Raw genomic sequence first — 19,530 nt, forward strand, 5'->3', positions numbered from 1 at the left:
GAAAATGGAAAAAACGGGCAGCAACCATTTCCCACGCCGACTCCAGGATTCCTTCTACTCGACGATATTGACAATTTTGAAGGACAAGGAACGAATTGCAGGTAGTGAAAGGCTCAGCACCTATAAAGGGAACAATAATAATGGAAAAAAGACAAGGTCCTACTCATGGGATGGAAAAATTACTTGTGGTGTGGATGGAAGATCAGATACAAAAGAGTGTACCCTTAAGCCTTCTAACCATACAGGCTAAGGCAAGAAGCCTTTTCGAAAGCCTGAAAGAGCAGGCAGGTGATGAGGACTAAAACTTCACAGCAAGTCATGGGTGTTCCAAAGGTTTACAGAAACATTACAGTTTGCACAGTGTAAAGGTGAATGGAGAGGCAGCAAGTGCTGATGTAGGTGCTGCTGAAGCTTTTGAGAGGAGCTAGGATCGTGGTCATCGTGGAGGGAAATGCTTGCCTGATAAATATTTAATGATGAAACTGGCTTATTCTGAAGCGTGATGCTAGAACAGACATACATCCCCAAAGAGGAGTAAAGCATGCCAGGATTCTAGGCATTCATGACCCAATCACACTTGCTGGGGGGAATGGTGCTGGTTTCTGATAAAGCCCCTCTATGATATATCATTCAGAGAACCTGTGGCTTTAAAAATGTCAGCAAGCACACACTGCCAGTGTTTTATCGCAGTCATAAGAAAGCATGGATGACCCTAGAAGTACTGTTTGAGGATTGGTTCCTCGAGTTGTTTCATCTCCACCAGCCATGAATACTGTCTGCAACAAGAGGTTATGCTCAAGATTTTACTAATTTTAGATAATGTCTAGACATCCACTACCCGGACTCCACTCTGCAACCTGATGTTAAGGTTGTTGATATTCCACCTAACACTACCTCTATCATCCCACCCATAGATCACATAAGTGCTGGTTGCTGCTTTTAAAGCCGACATTCACGCATTTACCTTCACCAGGCTGTTGCTAAGCATTGAAGCCGTGAGAAATGCGAGAGAGTTTTGAAGGACTACAAATATTTTGGAAAATGTATAAAGAACATAGCTGCAGCATGGAATGAGGTTACAGGTCAGTGCATGAATGGAATATGGAAGAAAGTCCTGAAAAGATATGCAAACAGTTTCAAAGGATTTAATGAAGATGAAGCACTTCTGAGATTAGTAACAAGATAGTGGAGTTGGGTAAAACAGCTGGAGTTAGAAATTGATAATGAAGATGTTGAGCAGTTGGTGGAAAGTGTAGGCAGAAGAGTTAAGTAACTAGGGATCTTATTGAACTGATGAACAGAAATTGCAGAAGAGTCAAAACAAAAGCATCTGCACCCCCAAAAATTTTCAGTGAAACAAATGCAGAGGCATTTGCTAATTATTAATAACAGGATGCAAATGTTTGACTTAAATGGAACAAAAAAGTTGATCGCTTTTATAAAGTTGACATCGATCCAAGATGCACTCTGGCTATACAGGGAGATTTACAGTGAAAAGAAAAGTAAAACAGGTCTAAATTGACATATATTTTAATAAGTCCTCCCCACAGCTGTCTCCTCACTTCCACCAGTGCTGCCTTCACTCAAAGATGATCCAATACCTTCAACAAGCAAGTATCCCCTGTATGTTAACCTGTCTCAAGAAAGTTTACATTGATGACCCACCCAGCCCTGTATCCTCCTCTGCTTCATCCAATTAATGTAGTCTCCACGCTAATTAAAAAAAATTATGGGGCCCAGTGTGCATTCAGCTGACAACATTTAAGGTAAGTGCACAGCAAGATGGTATTCATTCTTCATTATTGATTACTTTCACTGTACAGTACTGTATTTCATTTTAGATTTTCTATGTACTGTATTATTTTTTGCATTTTCGACTTTACTTACCTGGATTTGGGTACCTAATCCCGTCATAAGTCGCAGATTGCCTGTATACTGTACAGGTATCTCCCTATTTACAATATTTCACTCGAACGATGGTAATGTATTAAGACCATCATCCGGCCAACATCTCTGATGCGTGGAATATGAAACGCATCTTTCACAGCACTTGTCAGCCGCGTCATCTACCCGCAGACGCTGCCACGCGGCCACCCAGTGCACTATAGTCCCGCACTTTGTAACAAGGTGATCCCATCTGCCCGTGATTGTGTAGCTCAACGATTATCAGTCAGTATCGGCATTGTTACCCCCCCCCCTATTTTACTGACAGTGAGAAGACATCACTAACATTCACATTGTAAATTATTCTTTGACTTGTGAAGTGGGTTTTTTTTTTGTGTGTGTGACTGCAAAGTGCCTCTGTTGTGAGCAGTGTCGGCTGCTATCATTGTTTTTATGTTTTCATCACTAATGTTCAAATTGTGCTCAGTTTTTGTGATTGTGACAAGTGCTTTTGCTCAGTTCTTGTAACTGTGAAGTCAGCAGTGCAACTCTGAAAATGTCTAGCAAGCTTCTGGGAAGGCCAAGGCACCCAGGAAAACCACGTCTCGGGAGGTGAAGCATCTTATTGTGAAGCTTACACCTCCAGTCCCCAAAGTAAAAGACTTACTAGGACTTCGACTACCACTCTGTCTTCAGACTCCCCAGAGGCTGTGTGGGAGTCAAAGTGACATCTCCACTCAACTTTCAAAGAGTCCCCTTAGCCTCAAAGGAGACATGTGATGACGACCAGGCTTGTTCTTAATGACGTGCTAAGTGCATAGTAATGCTGGCGGTGCAAAAAAAAAATGAAGGCAATGAAGTGAAATGGTAGACTAAAGATAATTAACTCTACGCGACAGTATACAAAATGCACACCAACCAAGTTATAACGCAAAAAGTTGTAATACTGAAAGAGGTTTATAACCATTCACATATTACAAGAGTATTATACAATACAGTTCATGTTATCTTATCACATTCTGCCATCACACATGACATTCTCATTTTGACACATGTTGGCACCTTTGCAGTGTAAAGTGTTGGTAATGTAAGCCAGCTTTATGTCTAGGTGAGATGAGGAGCAAGTGCTGTAGCTGTGTGGCCACAACTCCATTAGCTCCAAGTCACATGCGGTAGCCTTGACTTCTTTAATTTACTTTTTATGAAGACATTGGTTACTTCAGATTTGACCCTAGCCACCTAAGAAAAGTTTTCTCTAGAATAAGCCTGGACACTGCGGCAAATAATTATACATGAGATGTTCTGAGACTGATTCAGGGTACTATAAAGGATGCCTTCTAGTAAAAAGAAACAATATGCAGAAATTCAACTTACTTCATTTCAAAAACGTCCTGAAGTTTTCTTGCCATGGCTACAACATCATGGTCAGGAGGGTTGTATTTATAACAATTGGTAAATATTGTTCTAACATCTCCTGCAAACTCTGCACCATTCTTGTACTCTCTATTATCCATTTTATTCTGAAAGTAAAGGAAAATAATATACTGTATGATAAAAGCATATAAATAAGTTGTTTAATTTCTATACACTGTTGATACTAAAAAACTTTGAAAATAAACACATAATCTGAGTAGAATGGTATATAAGGCTTCCCCTTGCCATATTACACCTCTCAACTTTCATGTGTGACCTAGACCTTTGACATGAGACTTGAACGTGCTGTTCTGCATTTCACCTAGTGAGAACAAGTTTATTTGGAAAGTTTTAATAAAATATATACATCATTGTAAGAATAATGCTCCAAACAAGGAAACTTTATAGACACCATGTTCAGCAAATAATTAATCGCATCAATTTAAACATGTACTGTATAATCAAATCTATTGGACAAATGCTCGGTAGATGGGATCCAACTCTGCAAAAATTTAAAGAAAACCTTTTTTGTTATAAACCTGACATGTATCCCTCCCACCCCATAGTACAGTACTGATGAGGTCAATATATGAATGATTAAGAAAAATATGTTGATTTTACTGTTTCTTAGGTTAATTTTTATCATCTTTATAAAATTTAAATATCGTTCAAAAACATTTCTAACTCATGGTGAGTCTTGTTTAGTGTTGTGAAGAAAGACCCCAGCACTAAACACAATATCTTACCATTGGGCCCTGTAATTAAATTTAACTGAATTTAAGATTAACAAGATCAACAGTAACCTAAACCTGTTTCATGTTTCATCTTTCTACTGTATTAAGTACAGTACTGTATACAAGCAACACTGTAACTGTGCCACTAGACAAAGAATTCAAGGATGAACCTAGATATGTTAAGTGCCCTGCTAGGTCATCCAGGCAAGGCCTGTATTGTCCAAGGTGTCATCATTCTTGGAGTGAGGCAAATGTCTAAAACTATGACCCAGGGCCAGGGGTTCAAGTTTAGATGTGCTGCTTGATAACTTTTAAAGGAACCCTGTTTCCACTGACAGGTACTGTAGTATTTATGTTGAACCAATAAGACAGTGACTGCCTCAAGAATGCAAATGGCCTCTTGGACAACCAGGTCCTTCCACAGGGTATTCTCACAGGCCACTCAAAAATGTCCCATTTACTATAAAAACATCACTTTACCTTAACTGTGCCCAAGTCCATCGGATGTTTGATGATCTCGTGATAATCCGACAACCCAAGGAGATCAGCATCCACTGGTTTATAGAAGGGCCACGCATACCCCTGCAAAAAAAATAAAGCAAGTTTTCAAATACTGTACTGACTTCCTAGAGCTTTTCAAAAGATTTACATAATTCCCATACAAAAGTAATGATGTATTATTTTTAATAATTAAGTAAAATAGGCATGTTTTCTGGTTACTCAAATTTTTTTAGATTTATCAAGAGTACAGTATTAAAACTTAAACAACCAGAGCATTGACATCAATGACTTCTCAAGTTAAGTCCTGAGGACAGAAATTGGCATGTACAGTATGTGCACTGTCCCTTATTACCATGAAAAGCAGCTTCCTAAGTAACTCTGGTTGACTTTGTCCAGGCCTTTATGAAGAAAGTTACTGTACCTTCTTCATTCTGAGGGGCCAACATGCCCTTAAACCCGCTATCAGAAAAATCATATTTCATGTACAGTACTCAGCTTACAGGAATGTTTAATTTCTACGTTATATTATCTTATTATGCTTACTGCTGTATGTACTGTCCTTCTATTTTTTATTTATCAGTATCTAAAACATATATTGTACAGTACAGGAATGCCTCCAATAATGATACTTCTATTAATGACGATTCAGATTTAAAACCCTGGTGAATTCAGGACCTGATTCAATTTACACCATTATTTTATTCATATTTACAAAAAAAAAATAAATAAATAAATAAATAAATAAATAATAACTAAATCCCAATATTTTACCCTCACACACACACATTATATATATATACAGATAGACCCGACTATTTAGTTAGGGACAAATCCAGGTCGTAAGTCCAACATAGATAAAAAAAAAAAAAAAAAAAAAAATTTAAATAAATAATCTACAATGAATACAGTGAATATTGAGAATGAAAGTTACAGGTGATGTTACTTACCTTTAATGTAGTCATTACTGGATAGTTCTTATACATGGAGACTACATACTGGAATGCCAGAAATGCGTGTATTTGGGAAAAATAAAATAATAATCATAGATGGAAATGAAGTCGGGTTCTAGCTGTATGTGCATATATATATATATATACACATACAGCTAGACCCCGGCTTACGACCGCCGCAGTTGTGACCATTTATTTTATTTTATTTTATTTTTTTCCCCAAATGACACGCATTTTCTATACCGAAACGTTTCCAGTTAATGTAGTCTCCATGTATAATTAGAAAATTATGGGGGCCCCATGTGCATTCAGCTGACTACATTAAAGGTAAGTGCTGTCACACTGTAACCATTCCTTATTATTTATTACTTTTACTGTACTGTATTTCATTGTAGATTTTTTTTTTTTTAATAAAAAAAATTTGTATTTTTTTTTATTTTATTTATTTTATTTTATTTTTTTTATCTATATCGGACTTACGACCTGGATTTGGGTCCCTAACCCAGTCCTAAGTCGGGGACCACCTGTATATTGTTTCTCACTCTTGATTTTTTTTTTTAAATTTTTGTATTTCTTTATGGTTCTTTATTACTATTATTATTATTATAATTATAATTATTATTACATTTTTGCCCCCTAGGCCCCGATGTGGGTCAGTGACCTGTGCCCAGGTGGGCTAATCCCCGTCAAAGTAAAAATAAATAAATCCTATACAGTATTACCCAGCTTTATGAGTTTATTTTTTACGCGTTTCCACGTTTACGCGGTACCCTGCCAGACCCGGAATGCTCACTTTACGCGGTGCATGTACTCTTTTAAGCGGAGAACGGCGCGGACAAGGTGCGTACAAGGTCGCCCAGTAATCAAAACATTACCAAGTTCTTCACCCGCCACCACAGCTGGCCCAAGTCAGTGATAGTGAGGATATGGACTTTGAGGGGTTTGACAAAGAGGCCCTGCAAGCCTCTGTGGTGGATAGTGATACAATTGATACAAGTGATACAGGTGAGGGCCAATAATCTGCCCTCTGCCTCGGAACCAACCCCCCCATCCCCATGTGCCCAGCCATCTCTTCTACTGATGTAAGTGTTAAAAAACCTAATATTATTGATATTTCTCTTAATTATAAATTGTGTGTGCATACCATCATAAAATTAAGAAGTTATTTTTACTACAACGTAGGTATTGTGTCTGAAAAAGTGGAGTTTGGGGGTCGGCCCAGTCTCTATTTCAATTAATCCCATATGTTCAGTTGTTCACATTACGCGTTTCCCACTTTGCACGGGCCTCCGTGGGTTCAATTGACCGTGTAAAGCGAGGTTTCACTGTATTGATAATATAGGCAGTACAGGGAGCTTGTTTGTTGTGCACTCATCAGATGCGTGAGTCGGCCACATGGCTCAGTTGAGCTTTGAAAACAGTGGAGAGAGCATCTATTTTGTTGGTGTCTTGAATATTTTTGCATTTTTCATTGAAATTATTGATCATTCTGAACTTTAGTTAATATATTGATACTATATAGTGCAGTGCAGTGTTGATTTAAAGAAAATCTTGAATTACACCTAGTGAACTTAAAATTTTATTGGTGAAATTACTGCATCAATCATGGGTCTCCTGAAAGGTGATTTCTCCTCCATCCCCACTTCCTTCACTTCTCCCTTCTCCTCCAACCCCCACTTCTAATTCCCATTCATCATCATCAACCAGGAACCTTCGACATACACACCTCAAAGTAAGTGTACTTTATGCATTTTTTTTTTACTTTGTATGTACTTTTCTGTGAGCTGGAACCAATTACCCAATATCCCATTGAAACAATGGATTCGGTTAACAAAATTTTCGGTTAACGAACGACCTTCTGGAACGAATTGTGTTCGTTAACCGAAGGATCACTGCATTAACGAAATACCTCCCATAAGAATCTTCAAATCGGTTAATGAACAAAACTTCGATTAACGAAATCCTTACAAACAACACGTTTTGTTGTGAGCATCAGCTGATGGGCTAGTCTGCCAATTCAGTAATCTGTTCTATGTTTACATTCATTTCCAGTGGAGTAAATGTCAAGAAAGTTGTGCTCTTTAATATTTTTGCATTCTTTATATTAAAATTATTAGTCATTTTAAAATTTGGTTAACATATTGATAATATATGCAGTACAGGGAACTAATTTTTTTTGCGCCCATCAGCCGCTTCACTCAGCCACCAGGTGTCAGTTTGGCTTTGTTGACAGTGGAGTGAACATCGAATTTGTAAGTGTCTTGAATATTTTTGCATTTTTACATTAAAATTATTGTTCATTCTGAAATTTAGTTAGCATATTGATAATATATAGCGCAGTGCAGTGTTGATTTAAATAAAATTATCTTGAATTACACCTAGTGAACTTAAAATTTTATTGGTGAAATTACTGCATCAAGCGTGGGTCCCTTGAAAGGTGATTTCTCCTCCTTCCCCACTTCCTTCTCTTCTCCCTTCTCCTCCACCCCAACTTCTAATTCCCATCATCATCATCATCAACCAGGAACCTTCTACATTACATACACACCTCAAAGTAAGTGTACTTTACTGCATTTTTTTTTTTTTTTTTTTTACTTTGTACTGTATGTACTTTTCTGTGAGCTGGAACCAATTACCCAATGTCCCATTGAAACAATGGATTCAGTTAACGAAATTTTCGGTTAACGGACGACTCTGTGGAACGAATTGTGTTCTTAACCAAGGGGCCAATGTGTATATATACCGGTATGTATATGTATATATGTATATATGTATATCTCATGTAAATCCACAATGAAAACGTGGATAAGATAAATCTTGATAAAATCACACGGGAAAATGGAAACAACGGAGCACCTTAGCTTTTGTCTTTATTCAAGACATCTTCAGATGTCTTGAATAAAGACAAAAGCTAAGGTGCTCCGTTGTTTCCATTTTCCCGTGTGATTTTATCAAGATATATGTATATGTATATGTGTATCTGTATATGTGTATATGTATATGTGTATATGTATATATATATATATATATATATATATATATATATATATATATATATATATATATATATATATATATATATATATATATATATATATATATATATACACACACACACACACACACACAGTATAGTCTTGATTTACGCGGATTTCCTTTACGCGGTTGGTCTTTTACGCGGCACCTGGCCAGACCGGCAATTATTAGTTACGAGGTACATTCCATCATTTACGCGGGAAGCGCCACGGGCAGGGTGCGCACTAGGTTGCCCAGTCAACAAAACATTACCGAGTTCTTCACCCGCCACCCACCACAGCCAGCCCAAGTCAGTGATAGTGAGGATATGGACTTTGAGGGGTTTGACAAAGAGGCCCTGCAAGCCTATGTGGTGGATAGTGATACAGGTGAGGGCCAATAATCTGACCTCTGCCTCGGAACCAACCCCCTATCCCCGTGTGTGTGTGTGTGTGTGTGTGTGTGTGTGTGTGTGTGTGTGTGTGTGTGTGTAATAATAATAAATAATAATAATAATGGTTTATTGAAAGAGCTTGGCAGCCAGAAGGCTGAAAATATACAGTTACATGCATGTGTGGGTGGGTGGGTGGTGGGGTGGGTGGGGGTGGGGTGGGGTGGGGTGGGTGGTGGGTGGGTGGGTGGGTGGGTGGGTGTGTGTGTGTGTGTGTGTGTGTGTGTGTGTGTGATATATATATATATATATATATATATATATATATATATATATATATATATATATATATATATATATATATATATATATATATATATATATATATATATATATATATATATATATATATATATATATATAGTAAAGCCTCTAATAACGACGTTAATGTATCCTCCAATATTGCAGTGTAAGGTGAATCGTCTTATCGCGAATCATTAATTACCATTAAAATAAAGCAATAATAATGAGATGCATTCCCAAGTGTGACCTTTTCATATCTTTTGTGTGGCTTTTTACCCTCTTTTCCCCCAAACACATGTGAAAATGATTAATATTCATTACTTCTCAGTCCCCTCACTATGCCATCCCATTAGTTGAGTGACTGTCACCAATTCTTGCAATACCTTCTACTGATATAAAATGGGCCAAATCAAGTGTCTGGAGTTTCCTTAAGCTTGTACTGTTTGTATGAGAGAAAATTGAGAGCAACACGAGTTGACTCATGAAGAACTCTTTTTGCATAAACCTTTTTACCAAGTTAAATCATTTTAGTATGGCATGGGGTTAAAACAGTTCTATTACCCCTTATCATTTCTTGCTTTTATATGACCACACAAACATTAATCTTTAATTTCAATGGCGTAAATTAAAATCTATTTATACTACACTAAATGGCATTGAAAATGTTTAAAACATTTGAATTGTCATATCCAAGATCATTCTAATGCAGTTGATGACTTTAGTAATATGGTGGTATCTGAGGTAGTGCAGGTACCTGTCCAACCTCATTACTTATATAACACCCAAAAGATGCCACTGGTAGCAAGAACTTAAATGACCTGTCAATGGAACCAATACAGGCAGTTTGAAAGATGTACATAAAGAAGTACAGTCACAGACAAAATTTGCTCAGCTCTTCTGGTGACTCGCATCATCATCAATGTTTTAAGCCCATTTTTCATGCTTGTGTGGGTTACCCACAATTACCAGATGGTAGTTGTCAGGTTAAACCACTACATGATGCCCCCCCCCCTCCTCCTCTGGTAACCTGGTTGCTATCAGGCATGTTGAAGCAATGTTTGAAAGCAGTATGTCCTTCCTAATGCCAACCACAGGGCATAACAACTCGTGTGTACTTCTAGACATGCGATATGATCTATACAAACAATGACAGAATGAGTGTCAAGTTTCCTGTTGTGTCCATGATAAGAGCTATTGGAAAATACAGTAATCGATTTTTTTTTTAATACAGTACAGGTATTAGGTTATAATAGACCATCTACATTACAGGCATCCCTTGATATACGATCTCTTGCCTGACAATTCTTCAGTTTAACAAATTAAATCTTTTTATAACCCTTTCTTCATTACATGACCGGACTTTCTCAGTTTAACGATCTTCTTCCTTATTAGTCGTGTCAAAATGGCCACCATGTGCAGAAAAGCATTCACTATCCTCTGCATGTGGAAGGACTATATGCACACCTCTGCCTGAATCTTTCTTCTTGATCCTGTACCCACATGCATTGGTAGTGTTTTTGTTCACTCATTGCTCTTATGCCATGTGACCACTTGTTACACATGATTACGGCAAACCCTTGATAACTCAGGATATATGGGGCTCTAACCATTCCGAGTTATAAAGTTTTCTGAAATATCAAGGCACTTTTCTTCCCGTCTTTCATTCCACTCCAATACCAAACTTTTTTACCAAATAATGTACCATATCAGAAAACTTGCACAAAAATTTACGAGCACTACAGGTGAAGGATGGGGGTAATTTAAGCTCATGGTGCCATGTGATAGGAGTCAGAGGTGATGGGGGGCTCATTGGACTACAGGACAGGACAGTACAGTATATACAGTAAACAGTAAACCCATATACGCTTGCCTTCTTGTGTAAATATTTTTCCCAATAGCATTAAACTTACTTGAAACACTTGCTCTATATATATGGCTGATTTCCGCATATTATAGTGAATACTGTTGTGTATTTGTGGCCCAAGCAATTTTCTATTATATTAGGGGAAAAAATTATGAAAATCCACAATACCCCTGTTCACTTGTGCCTGGCAGTGCAGCAGTCATTATTACACATCATCCCCCCCCCACCACCACCACCACTTACAACCTTCCAATACCATAACTGTATTACTAACATGGAGAGCAACTTTGTTAATTCTGCTAGTCTGCATTCAAGAATGCATCATTAATAATTACAGTTAACCCTCACTTTAAGCGGTTAATGTAACCCGGAGGGTCCCGCGTAAAGTGAGAAACGCATAAAGTGAATAACATAACATATGGGATTAATTGAAATGGAGTCCGGGCCGATCCCCAAACTCCACTTTTTGACGACACACAACTATGTTGTAGTAAAAATATTATCTTAACTTTATGATGGTATGCACACACAATTAATAATTAAGAGAAATATCAATAATATTAGGTTTTTTAACACTTACATTAGCAGAAAAAATGGCTGGGCACACGGGGATGGGCGGTTGGTTCCGAGGCAGAGGGCAGATTATTGGCCCTCACCTGTGTCACTTGTATCAATTGTATCACTATCCACCACAGAGGCTTGCAGGGCCTCTTTGTCAAACTCCCCAAAGTCCATATAAGTCCATATCCTCACCATAATTATCACTATCACTGACTTGGGCCAGCTGTGGTGGGTGGCGGTTGAAGAACTGGTAATGTTTTGATGACTGGGCGACCTTGTGCGCACCATGTTCGCGCAGCTTACACAACATGGCGGATGGCGGGAGGTTTGGATCCAAAAATGGCGCGGCTCGCCAGCCGCTCTCCGCGTAAAGGGGTACACGCACCACGGAATGTGAGCATCCTGGGTTCCAGCGGGGCACCGCGTAAACGTGGAAACGCGGAATGCAGGACCGCGTAAAGTGAGGGTTAACTGTATAGTAAACCCCCCATAACTCGACATAAAAAATGTTGGATTTTATGATAAATCAGCACAGTACCGAATAACCGTTACATTTTTTAGTAGTCAGCAAATTAGACTGAGTTGGCAGGAGCCAATTCACATGTGACTGGTCCACATGTGGCAGCTCCATGAACAGCTGAACATCTGTCTACATGTGCCTCTCGTCATGGATAGACCTTCTGACAGTGATAAAGTGCCTGTTTAGTGCAAAACCGTTGAGTGGATACAGCGTTCACCTCCTGTTCCAGGGTCAGTACAGTAGTTCGATTCCCAGGCACTCCCAGTTCACCCAGCTGTAAACAGGTATACCTAAGTTTACAACTTTGGAAAGTGAGTGCGGTCGAGTGAAGTACTGGCCATGCTGCCTCCTTGTGTACTGAAGGTTTAGTATACAAAGTGCTGTATCCATACTGTCACTGACAGGTAGTCATGCCTATGGGACTCACTTTATTTAAGTGTTACAAAGTGTTACAAAGCCCGTCAAGTGTTGCACACAATACAGTAAAGTTCATCTGCGTCTTAAAAACTCATCAAGAAATTACTTCTTGCTGTTGATAAGTATCTAATACATACAGTACAACCTTTTTTTTTCAGTATACCCAGTAGTACATAAACTGTAAATAGGGTCAGCAAATTCTCAGCCCCATACGTGCTGAATTATGAGGGTTTTTTCTGTACTGTACATTATTTCTCATGGGGAAAATTAGTTTGACATTCAAAAGTTCGAGGTTCAACTGCATTTTCAGGAACATATTGCAATCATATCTTGGGATGTGTCCGTCCATAGTCAGTTTCAGGCAAGTTTCCAGTTTAACAGCTTTATGGACACTATTGGTAACCATTACTTTTTTTTTCTTTTGCCAGTGTTTTTTAAATGAAAATTATTGGTTATGAACCCTACAGATTGGTTTGTATCAGATTACAATGCAGAAATTACAGGTTGAACCTCTGTAGCTCAGCACGATTTGTATTTGGTGACATTGGTTTTAGATTGTGAAACTGCTACTTGTTAACAACTGCCATAGCTCACTTCTAATGGTTGGTGCTTCTATATTTATCTTTATTTATTGTATATACAGTGAACCCTCAAAGATTCGGACCCGGTAAATCCAGATTTCGGAAGATTTGGACAAAATTTGGGCGTTCAGAGGACTAAGAAGCCTCCCTAAGAAGCATTCCCAAAACAGATTAAAGATCATCTTAGGCCCATGTAACTAAGATGTCAGCGTGCAGGATACAGGTGCCTGAGGAGGCGAGAAACATAAACAGAGTTGTCAATTGTTGTTTGTGGGAATATAATTTCATTCACTCTACTGATGACATGTTTTTTATTATGTCATTGTAGGTAAATGCATGGTTTATATAGTAATTTGTTTATAATTGTGCCCATCACCATTTTCAATTTGGACTACAGGATATGTATTTCTCCCATACGTATTTTGACTGTGCGTCTGGCAACAGGAGCGAATAAGGGAATGAGTGAGTGACCGCTAGTTAGCGCATCGTCTGCTGTTGTAACTCCCCTCCTTCCCTGCCACATTTCACTGGATTTATGGTTATTATTAGTATTTACTGACATAATAGTGCTTAATAGTGATTAATCATGGCATTGTAGCCAGGTTAGACTTGTCACTTTAACCACCAGCTATGAGGTGTTATGGTTGTTTTTCAGCTCATATTTTCAGGTAGATATACATAACTTTCTTCATTCATATTTACTCAGTTACATGCACATTGTGGAAAAAAAGTGAAAGAAATAATAATTACTTCTTTTACGAGTTTGACCTTAGGATAATTATTTGACAGAGAACCGAGATCCCCCTCCCCTGATTTCTCTGCCAGCTTCTAAGCACGTAAGAAATGTTTATTCCCTTTATGTTTTTTACCTTAAGATAATTATTTATTTATATTTTTTGTAAAAAACATATACACATTCATAAGGTCAAAACATAAGGGAAAATATTTCTTACATGTGTGAGAATTAGCTGTGACCTGAACATAAAATTTCAGGTAGAAACTTTTTTTCGCACATTCTGTACAAAAGACTGTGCGCATTGAAAAATAACTGCTGTGAGTGTTAACTCTGGCTCTTCAGGGTTCTCAGGAACAGAACCAATTTTTTCCCCATAAGTTATTAGTATCAATATACGATTGGTCACCTTACGATGTTTTTTTAAGTCCCTTACTACATCGTATAATGGTCAACACCTGTAGGCTATTACATTACATGTGATAATATTCCTTACTTTTTCATATAATTTTGCTTGTTTTTCAGTATTTTAAATTAATTTTGCATCTGTAATATTAACACAAGACTCGTCACTATAGTCACATCCCTCTCCCTAACATTTCAGGCCAAGTTTTGAGCTGTTATGGTTATTTTCAATTTGTAATATTTGGTACATGCTGAATACATCTTTTTTTTATTATGTTACATGTACACACAATCTTGCACACAGAATCTGCAAACAAAAATAAAATAAATATTTATCATAAGGTCAAAACATAAAAGGGAATAAACTTTTTTGTGTGCTAAAAGCTGAGCGGGGGATTGGGGAGTGAGGGATCTCAGCTGTTCTGAGCTGTGTCCCATGTGTAGTGAAACGGATGAAATTTTTTGTCATCTAGCAGTCAAATGGCATTCCAGTATTTTTTTATTTAATTTATTGGTATTATTTTTACCTATTCTTCACATAATAAAAAATTACTGGGACAGTATATTACTTTATGTTATTCATCACAGGAGATGGAAGCTTAATTTGCCTAAAATTTACCCCAAAATATGCTTATGTTAGTTGTATCAGTACAAAATACACATTAGTTTTCCTTTTTTTTAACCTAAGCTTTTGTGGTTTGGAATTTTTAAAAGTCCGGCACCAGTCTGGACAGACGGACAGACGGACACACGCACGCACACGCGCACACACACACACACTTAAACTAATAAGGTTGTGAACATCTCTGCTCAGTACCATATTTTACAGCATATAAGAAGCATCCCCCATTTTAGCAGGGAGTATCTAGGAAAAAACATTTGTGTGGATTTTCCTCCTGTAGCCATAGTTTTCTTACAATAATATATACGAGTACAGTACCAGCAAATGTGAGGAATAAATAAAATTACCAATAAATAAGTTACAAAAAAAATACTGTATTGCCAAACCAGTAAATGAAAGCCAAATGAAAGTTTAACACTGTCGCCATTTGCATATACTCCCTGGTTCACCATAGCAATGCATATGCCACCTCTGCCGATTCCCTAGTAATGTCCCCCCCCCCGCCCCCCACATGATCCCACCTCCTCCTGCTCCCCCACTGAGCCAGCCAGCTAACTTGTGTGCTAAGAAATGTATATTTCCTTTATGTGTTTGCCCTTAGGACAATTATTTCTTTTACAGTTTCACAACATGTATGTAGGATGGTGTGTGCATATAACTGAGTAAAAATAAATAAAGAAAGTTACGTACATATATCTACCCGAAAATACAAGATAATAAACAATCATAACAGCAGTAGCCTGGTGGTTACAGTGATGAGTCTAACCTGGCCACACTGCTGCCAGTGATGTTAACAGATGTAAATGTGAAAAGAAAGTTATCTGTAACTCTTCATTTGTATCAGGTATTTGTAGATTGAAAAATAAATGGTGCAGGTATGGCATTAATAGATTGTAATGCCAGTAAGAATTCAGAAATGGTTGCTACTTAGCTACCTCTGAAGAGTGGGGTGTCTGCCGTATGGATGTTAATCATCCCAGGTTAGCATCATCAGCACAGTAGTTATAAATCGAGCTTTTATATTTACAATAAATATTTTTTTGATTAATCAAAACATACTTTTTTTATTCTGGAGTTGGGTTAGGTAGAATTAAGCCTACTAGAGACAGCCACTGGGGGATTCATTAGTTTATGGGAGACCTCAACTTCATGTACAGTATGCAGGTTGATTTATTTTAGCCATTTTCAGACAAAAAAAAGTGTCTTATATGCCATAAAATATGGTAATTGATCAACTAATAATGAGACAACAAACCCCCAAATATGAGGTAAGTGCCACACTTGTGTATATAATACTTGTATACCCATGCACCAGAAACTTAATTAAAAACATACTTAAAACACTTAATGATGCGATCCTAGCTCACATTAAATACTGTAGTTTTTTAGTTTTTGGGGGATAGCCCACCCAGGCACAGGTCATGAACCCACAATGGGGCCAAGGGGGCAAAAAAATGAAGAGTAAAAATAAATTAAAAATAGAAAAGAAAAAGATTATATTAATCTACATCACGAAGATGCCAGAGAACGTAAAGTACATTAAACAGAATATTAATTCACTATCTAAACAGCTGGTCTTCATCCACAATGAGTCATTTAGAAAAAAATCTATTTTTCTTCTTTTTAGGTATGTAATGGTACACTTAAATTTCATTGGACACTGACCTTCATAGTAAGCCCCCCCCCCCCCACCATTTTTTTAATTCCTGTGGTGAACTTGGCAAATTCATTGTTCATGGACACCAAGTGATTTGATCAACAGATAAGTTTTAATTCTTAACTACACTATATTGTGTTGACAATTATACGATGGACTTAGAGACTTCGAAAAGCCATCATAAAGTGATCGATCGTACAGGCGTATATCAATATTAATAACTCTCGGGGAATAGGTTCAGTTCCCGAGACCCTGATGAGCCAGTTATCACTCAGCAGTTATTTTTCAACTCGTAATTTCGATTAGACACCTGTAACTTTTTTTTTTTAACTGTTACATGCATACACAATCTTTCATACGGAATGCAAAAAAAATAAAATATTGCAAGGTAAAAAAACATAAGGGAATAAACTTTCTTATGTGGGCAAGACTTATCACAGAGTGGGGCTAGACATGCATTTTCTTTCCTTTTTTTACTGTTACATGTACACACAATCTTTTACACAAAATGAAAAAAATAATAATCATAAGGTTAAAAACATAAAGGAATAAAAATTTCTTCATGCAAGCTGTGACTATGTTATAGCTATTTCTAACTCATAATCTCGGGTATACAATGCAGGTACTCCTCGATTTACGACCTACTAGACTTATGGCCACCCGGACATACAACCGTCGCAGTAGTATAAAATATTTTTGAAATTAAGTATTTTCGAGTCCCGACATTAGTGATCGCACTGTGTAATGATAAAATTTTCGTTTGTAATTCCCTTTAAAATGGCTGTGGCAAGCGTAAAAGTGAGAGTTCTCGTGGTGCTGAGAAGAAAAAGAGAAACCCATTTTAGATTTTCTATGCATTATTTTCAACTTACGACCAATTCGACTTATGACCTGGTTGTCGGTCCCTAACCCCGTCATAAGTCGAGGACTGTCTATATACAGTGGTCCCTCGGTTAACGAGCACAATCCGTTCCAGCAGGTTGCTCGTTAACCGAAAATCTCGTTAACAGAAACCATTGTTTCAATGGGTTTTTGGGTAATTGGTTCCAGCTCACCGAAAATTGCCTAAATTCAACAAAAATGGAAGAAAAGTTCACTTACCTTGAGGTGTGTATGTAGAAGGCTCCTGTATGGTGATGATGACGTGAATTTGAAGTGGGAGGTGGAGGAGGAGAAGGGAGAAGAGAAGGAAGTGGAGGTGGAGGAGAAGCATTTTACTGCTTCTTGGAAGGCGAGTCACCTTCCATGAAAATGTCAGGAACCTCTGGACTGACAGATTCTCCACCATGAACTTCCTCTCTCCTTGAAGTGGAAGGCTGAGGGATAGCATCTTGTTCCCTCTGCCTTTTACTGAAGAAAGTGTCAATTGTGGTCTGTGGGGCATCTGTCCACCTCACCATTAACTTATGTTTAAAGAAGGAGACCACTGAGTCCTCAACATGACACAAAGTTAGTTCAGTTTTTTCCACTTCTGGGTGCTTTGAAGCCAGTTCCCTGAACTTCTCCCAGTAGTAAATCACATCTTTCAACTCTTTAGCTGACGTATGGTCATCACTTTCAATTTCCTCCTCACCACTGTCAGCCTCTACCTGTAACATCTCATCCATTTGCTTCAAGTCATCAGGAGTAAGTTCCTCCTCATGAGACATCACAAGCTCTTCCACATCCTCCTCCACTTCAAGGCCCAATGACTGACCAATGGACACAATCTCCTGGTCCAACTCTGTTTCTTCCTCAAATCCCTCAAAATCATGGACTACTAATGGCCACAGTGCTTTCCATGAAGAATTGAGGGATCTTGTGGAGACTTCTTGCCATGATGACACAATCAATTTTAAAGCCTCCAGGATGTTGAATTGTGTCTTCCAGAAATGTTTCAGTGTTAGTTCAGGATCATTGGAAGTTGCCTGATGACACCTCCTAAACATTTTCTTCATGTACAACTTCTTGAAGTTGCTGATCACATTCTGGTCCATTGGCTGTATGATTGATGTAGTGTTTGGAGGCAAAAACAACACTTTCACAAAGTCAAATTGATACTCCAAATTTCTGGCAAGGTCAGGGTCATGACCAGGAGCATTATCCATGAGGAAAAGAGCCTTTAAAGAGAGTTTATTGGTGGTTAGGTAGCTCTTGACAGAAGGGCAAAACACATCAACAGCCCATTCATTAAAGAGCTGTCTTGTCACCCATGCCTTACGGTTGAACTTCCAATAAACTCCAAGCTTTGTTCTTACCACTTTCTGTTGCTTGAACACCCTGGGGTTTTCAGAGTGGTAGACAAGCATAGGCTTCAGTCGGAAATCCCCTGAAGCATTGGCACCAAGCAAAAGAGTGAGACAGTCTTTCATGGGTTTATGCCCAGGTAAAGAGGCTTCATCTTTGGTGATGAATGTTCTTTTGGGCATCTTTTTCCAGAACAGCCCAGTTTCGTCCACATTGAACACTTGCTGCGGAAGATAATTTTCTTCTTCCATCAGTTTTTTAAATTCATCTAAAAACTTTGCTGCCCCTTCCTTATCAGCACTAGCAGCTTCACCATGCCTAACAACACTGAAAATGTCACTTCTTTTCTTAACTTTTTCGAACCAGCCTTTGCTGGCCCGAAAATCTTCAAATTCTGTGCCTGAAGAACCAGGTTGATCTGTCTTTAAATGTTCGTAAATCTCCCTGGCTCTTTCACAAATGAATTCAGTAGAAACTGAATCACCTTTCATCTGTTTTTCCCTAATCCAGATGATAAGTAACCTCTCAGTTTCTGCAATTAGGGATCTACTTTTAAACACTCTTGTAGATTTGTCTCTCACTTTCACTTCTTTAAATTTGTCTTTCGGTGCAAGAATTGTCGATACAGTTGATGTCGACATGCCATATTCTTTGCATAGCGCATTTGTTCTAATGCCTTGTTCATGTTTTTTTTTTATATTTCCTGCTTGGTTTGGATTGAAATCACTTTTCTTGATCTCTTAGGCCCCATGC

At 38.0% G+C, this 19,530-nt stretch overlaps 1 protein-coding gene across 2 annotated transcripts in view; it reads right to left on the bottom strand.

Moving 5' to 3' along the window:
• Positions 1-19,530, bottom strand: part of LOC121863231 (bromodomain-containing protein 3-like) — a 244,323-nt gene that overhangs the window by 97,681 nt on the left and 127,112 nt on the right. For both annotated transcript variants that reach the window (XM_042361722.1, XM_042361723.1), the window contains exons 6-7: positions 4,512-4,613; positions 3,259-3,404 (exon numbers count right to left, since the gene is read on the bottom strand). In XM_042361722.1, coding sequence (XP_042217656.1) covers positions 3,259-3,404; positions 4,512-4,613 — 248 coding nt within the window. The remainder of the gene's footprint in view (positions 1-3,258; positions 3,405-4,511; positions 4,614-19,530) is intronic.

The sequence above is a fragment of the Homarus americanus genome, unplaced genomic scaffold (assembly GCF_018991925.1).
Source record: "Homarus americanus isolate GMGI-L3 unplaced genomic scaffold, GMGI_Hamer_2.0 scaffold46197, whole genome shotgun sequence".
NCBI lineage: Eukaryota > Metazoa > Arthropoda > Malacostraca > Decapoda > Nephropidae > Homarus > Homarus americanus.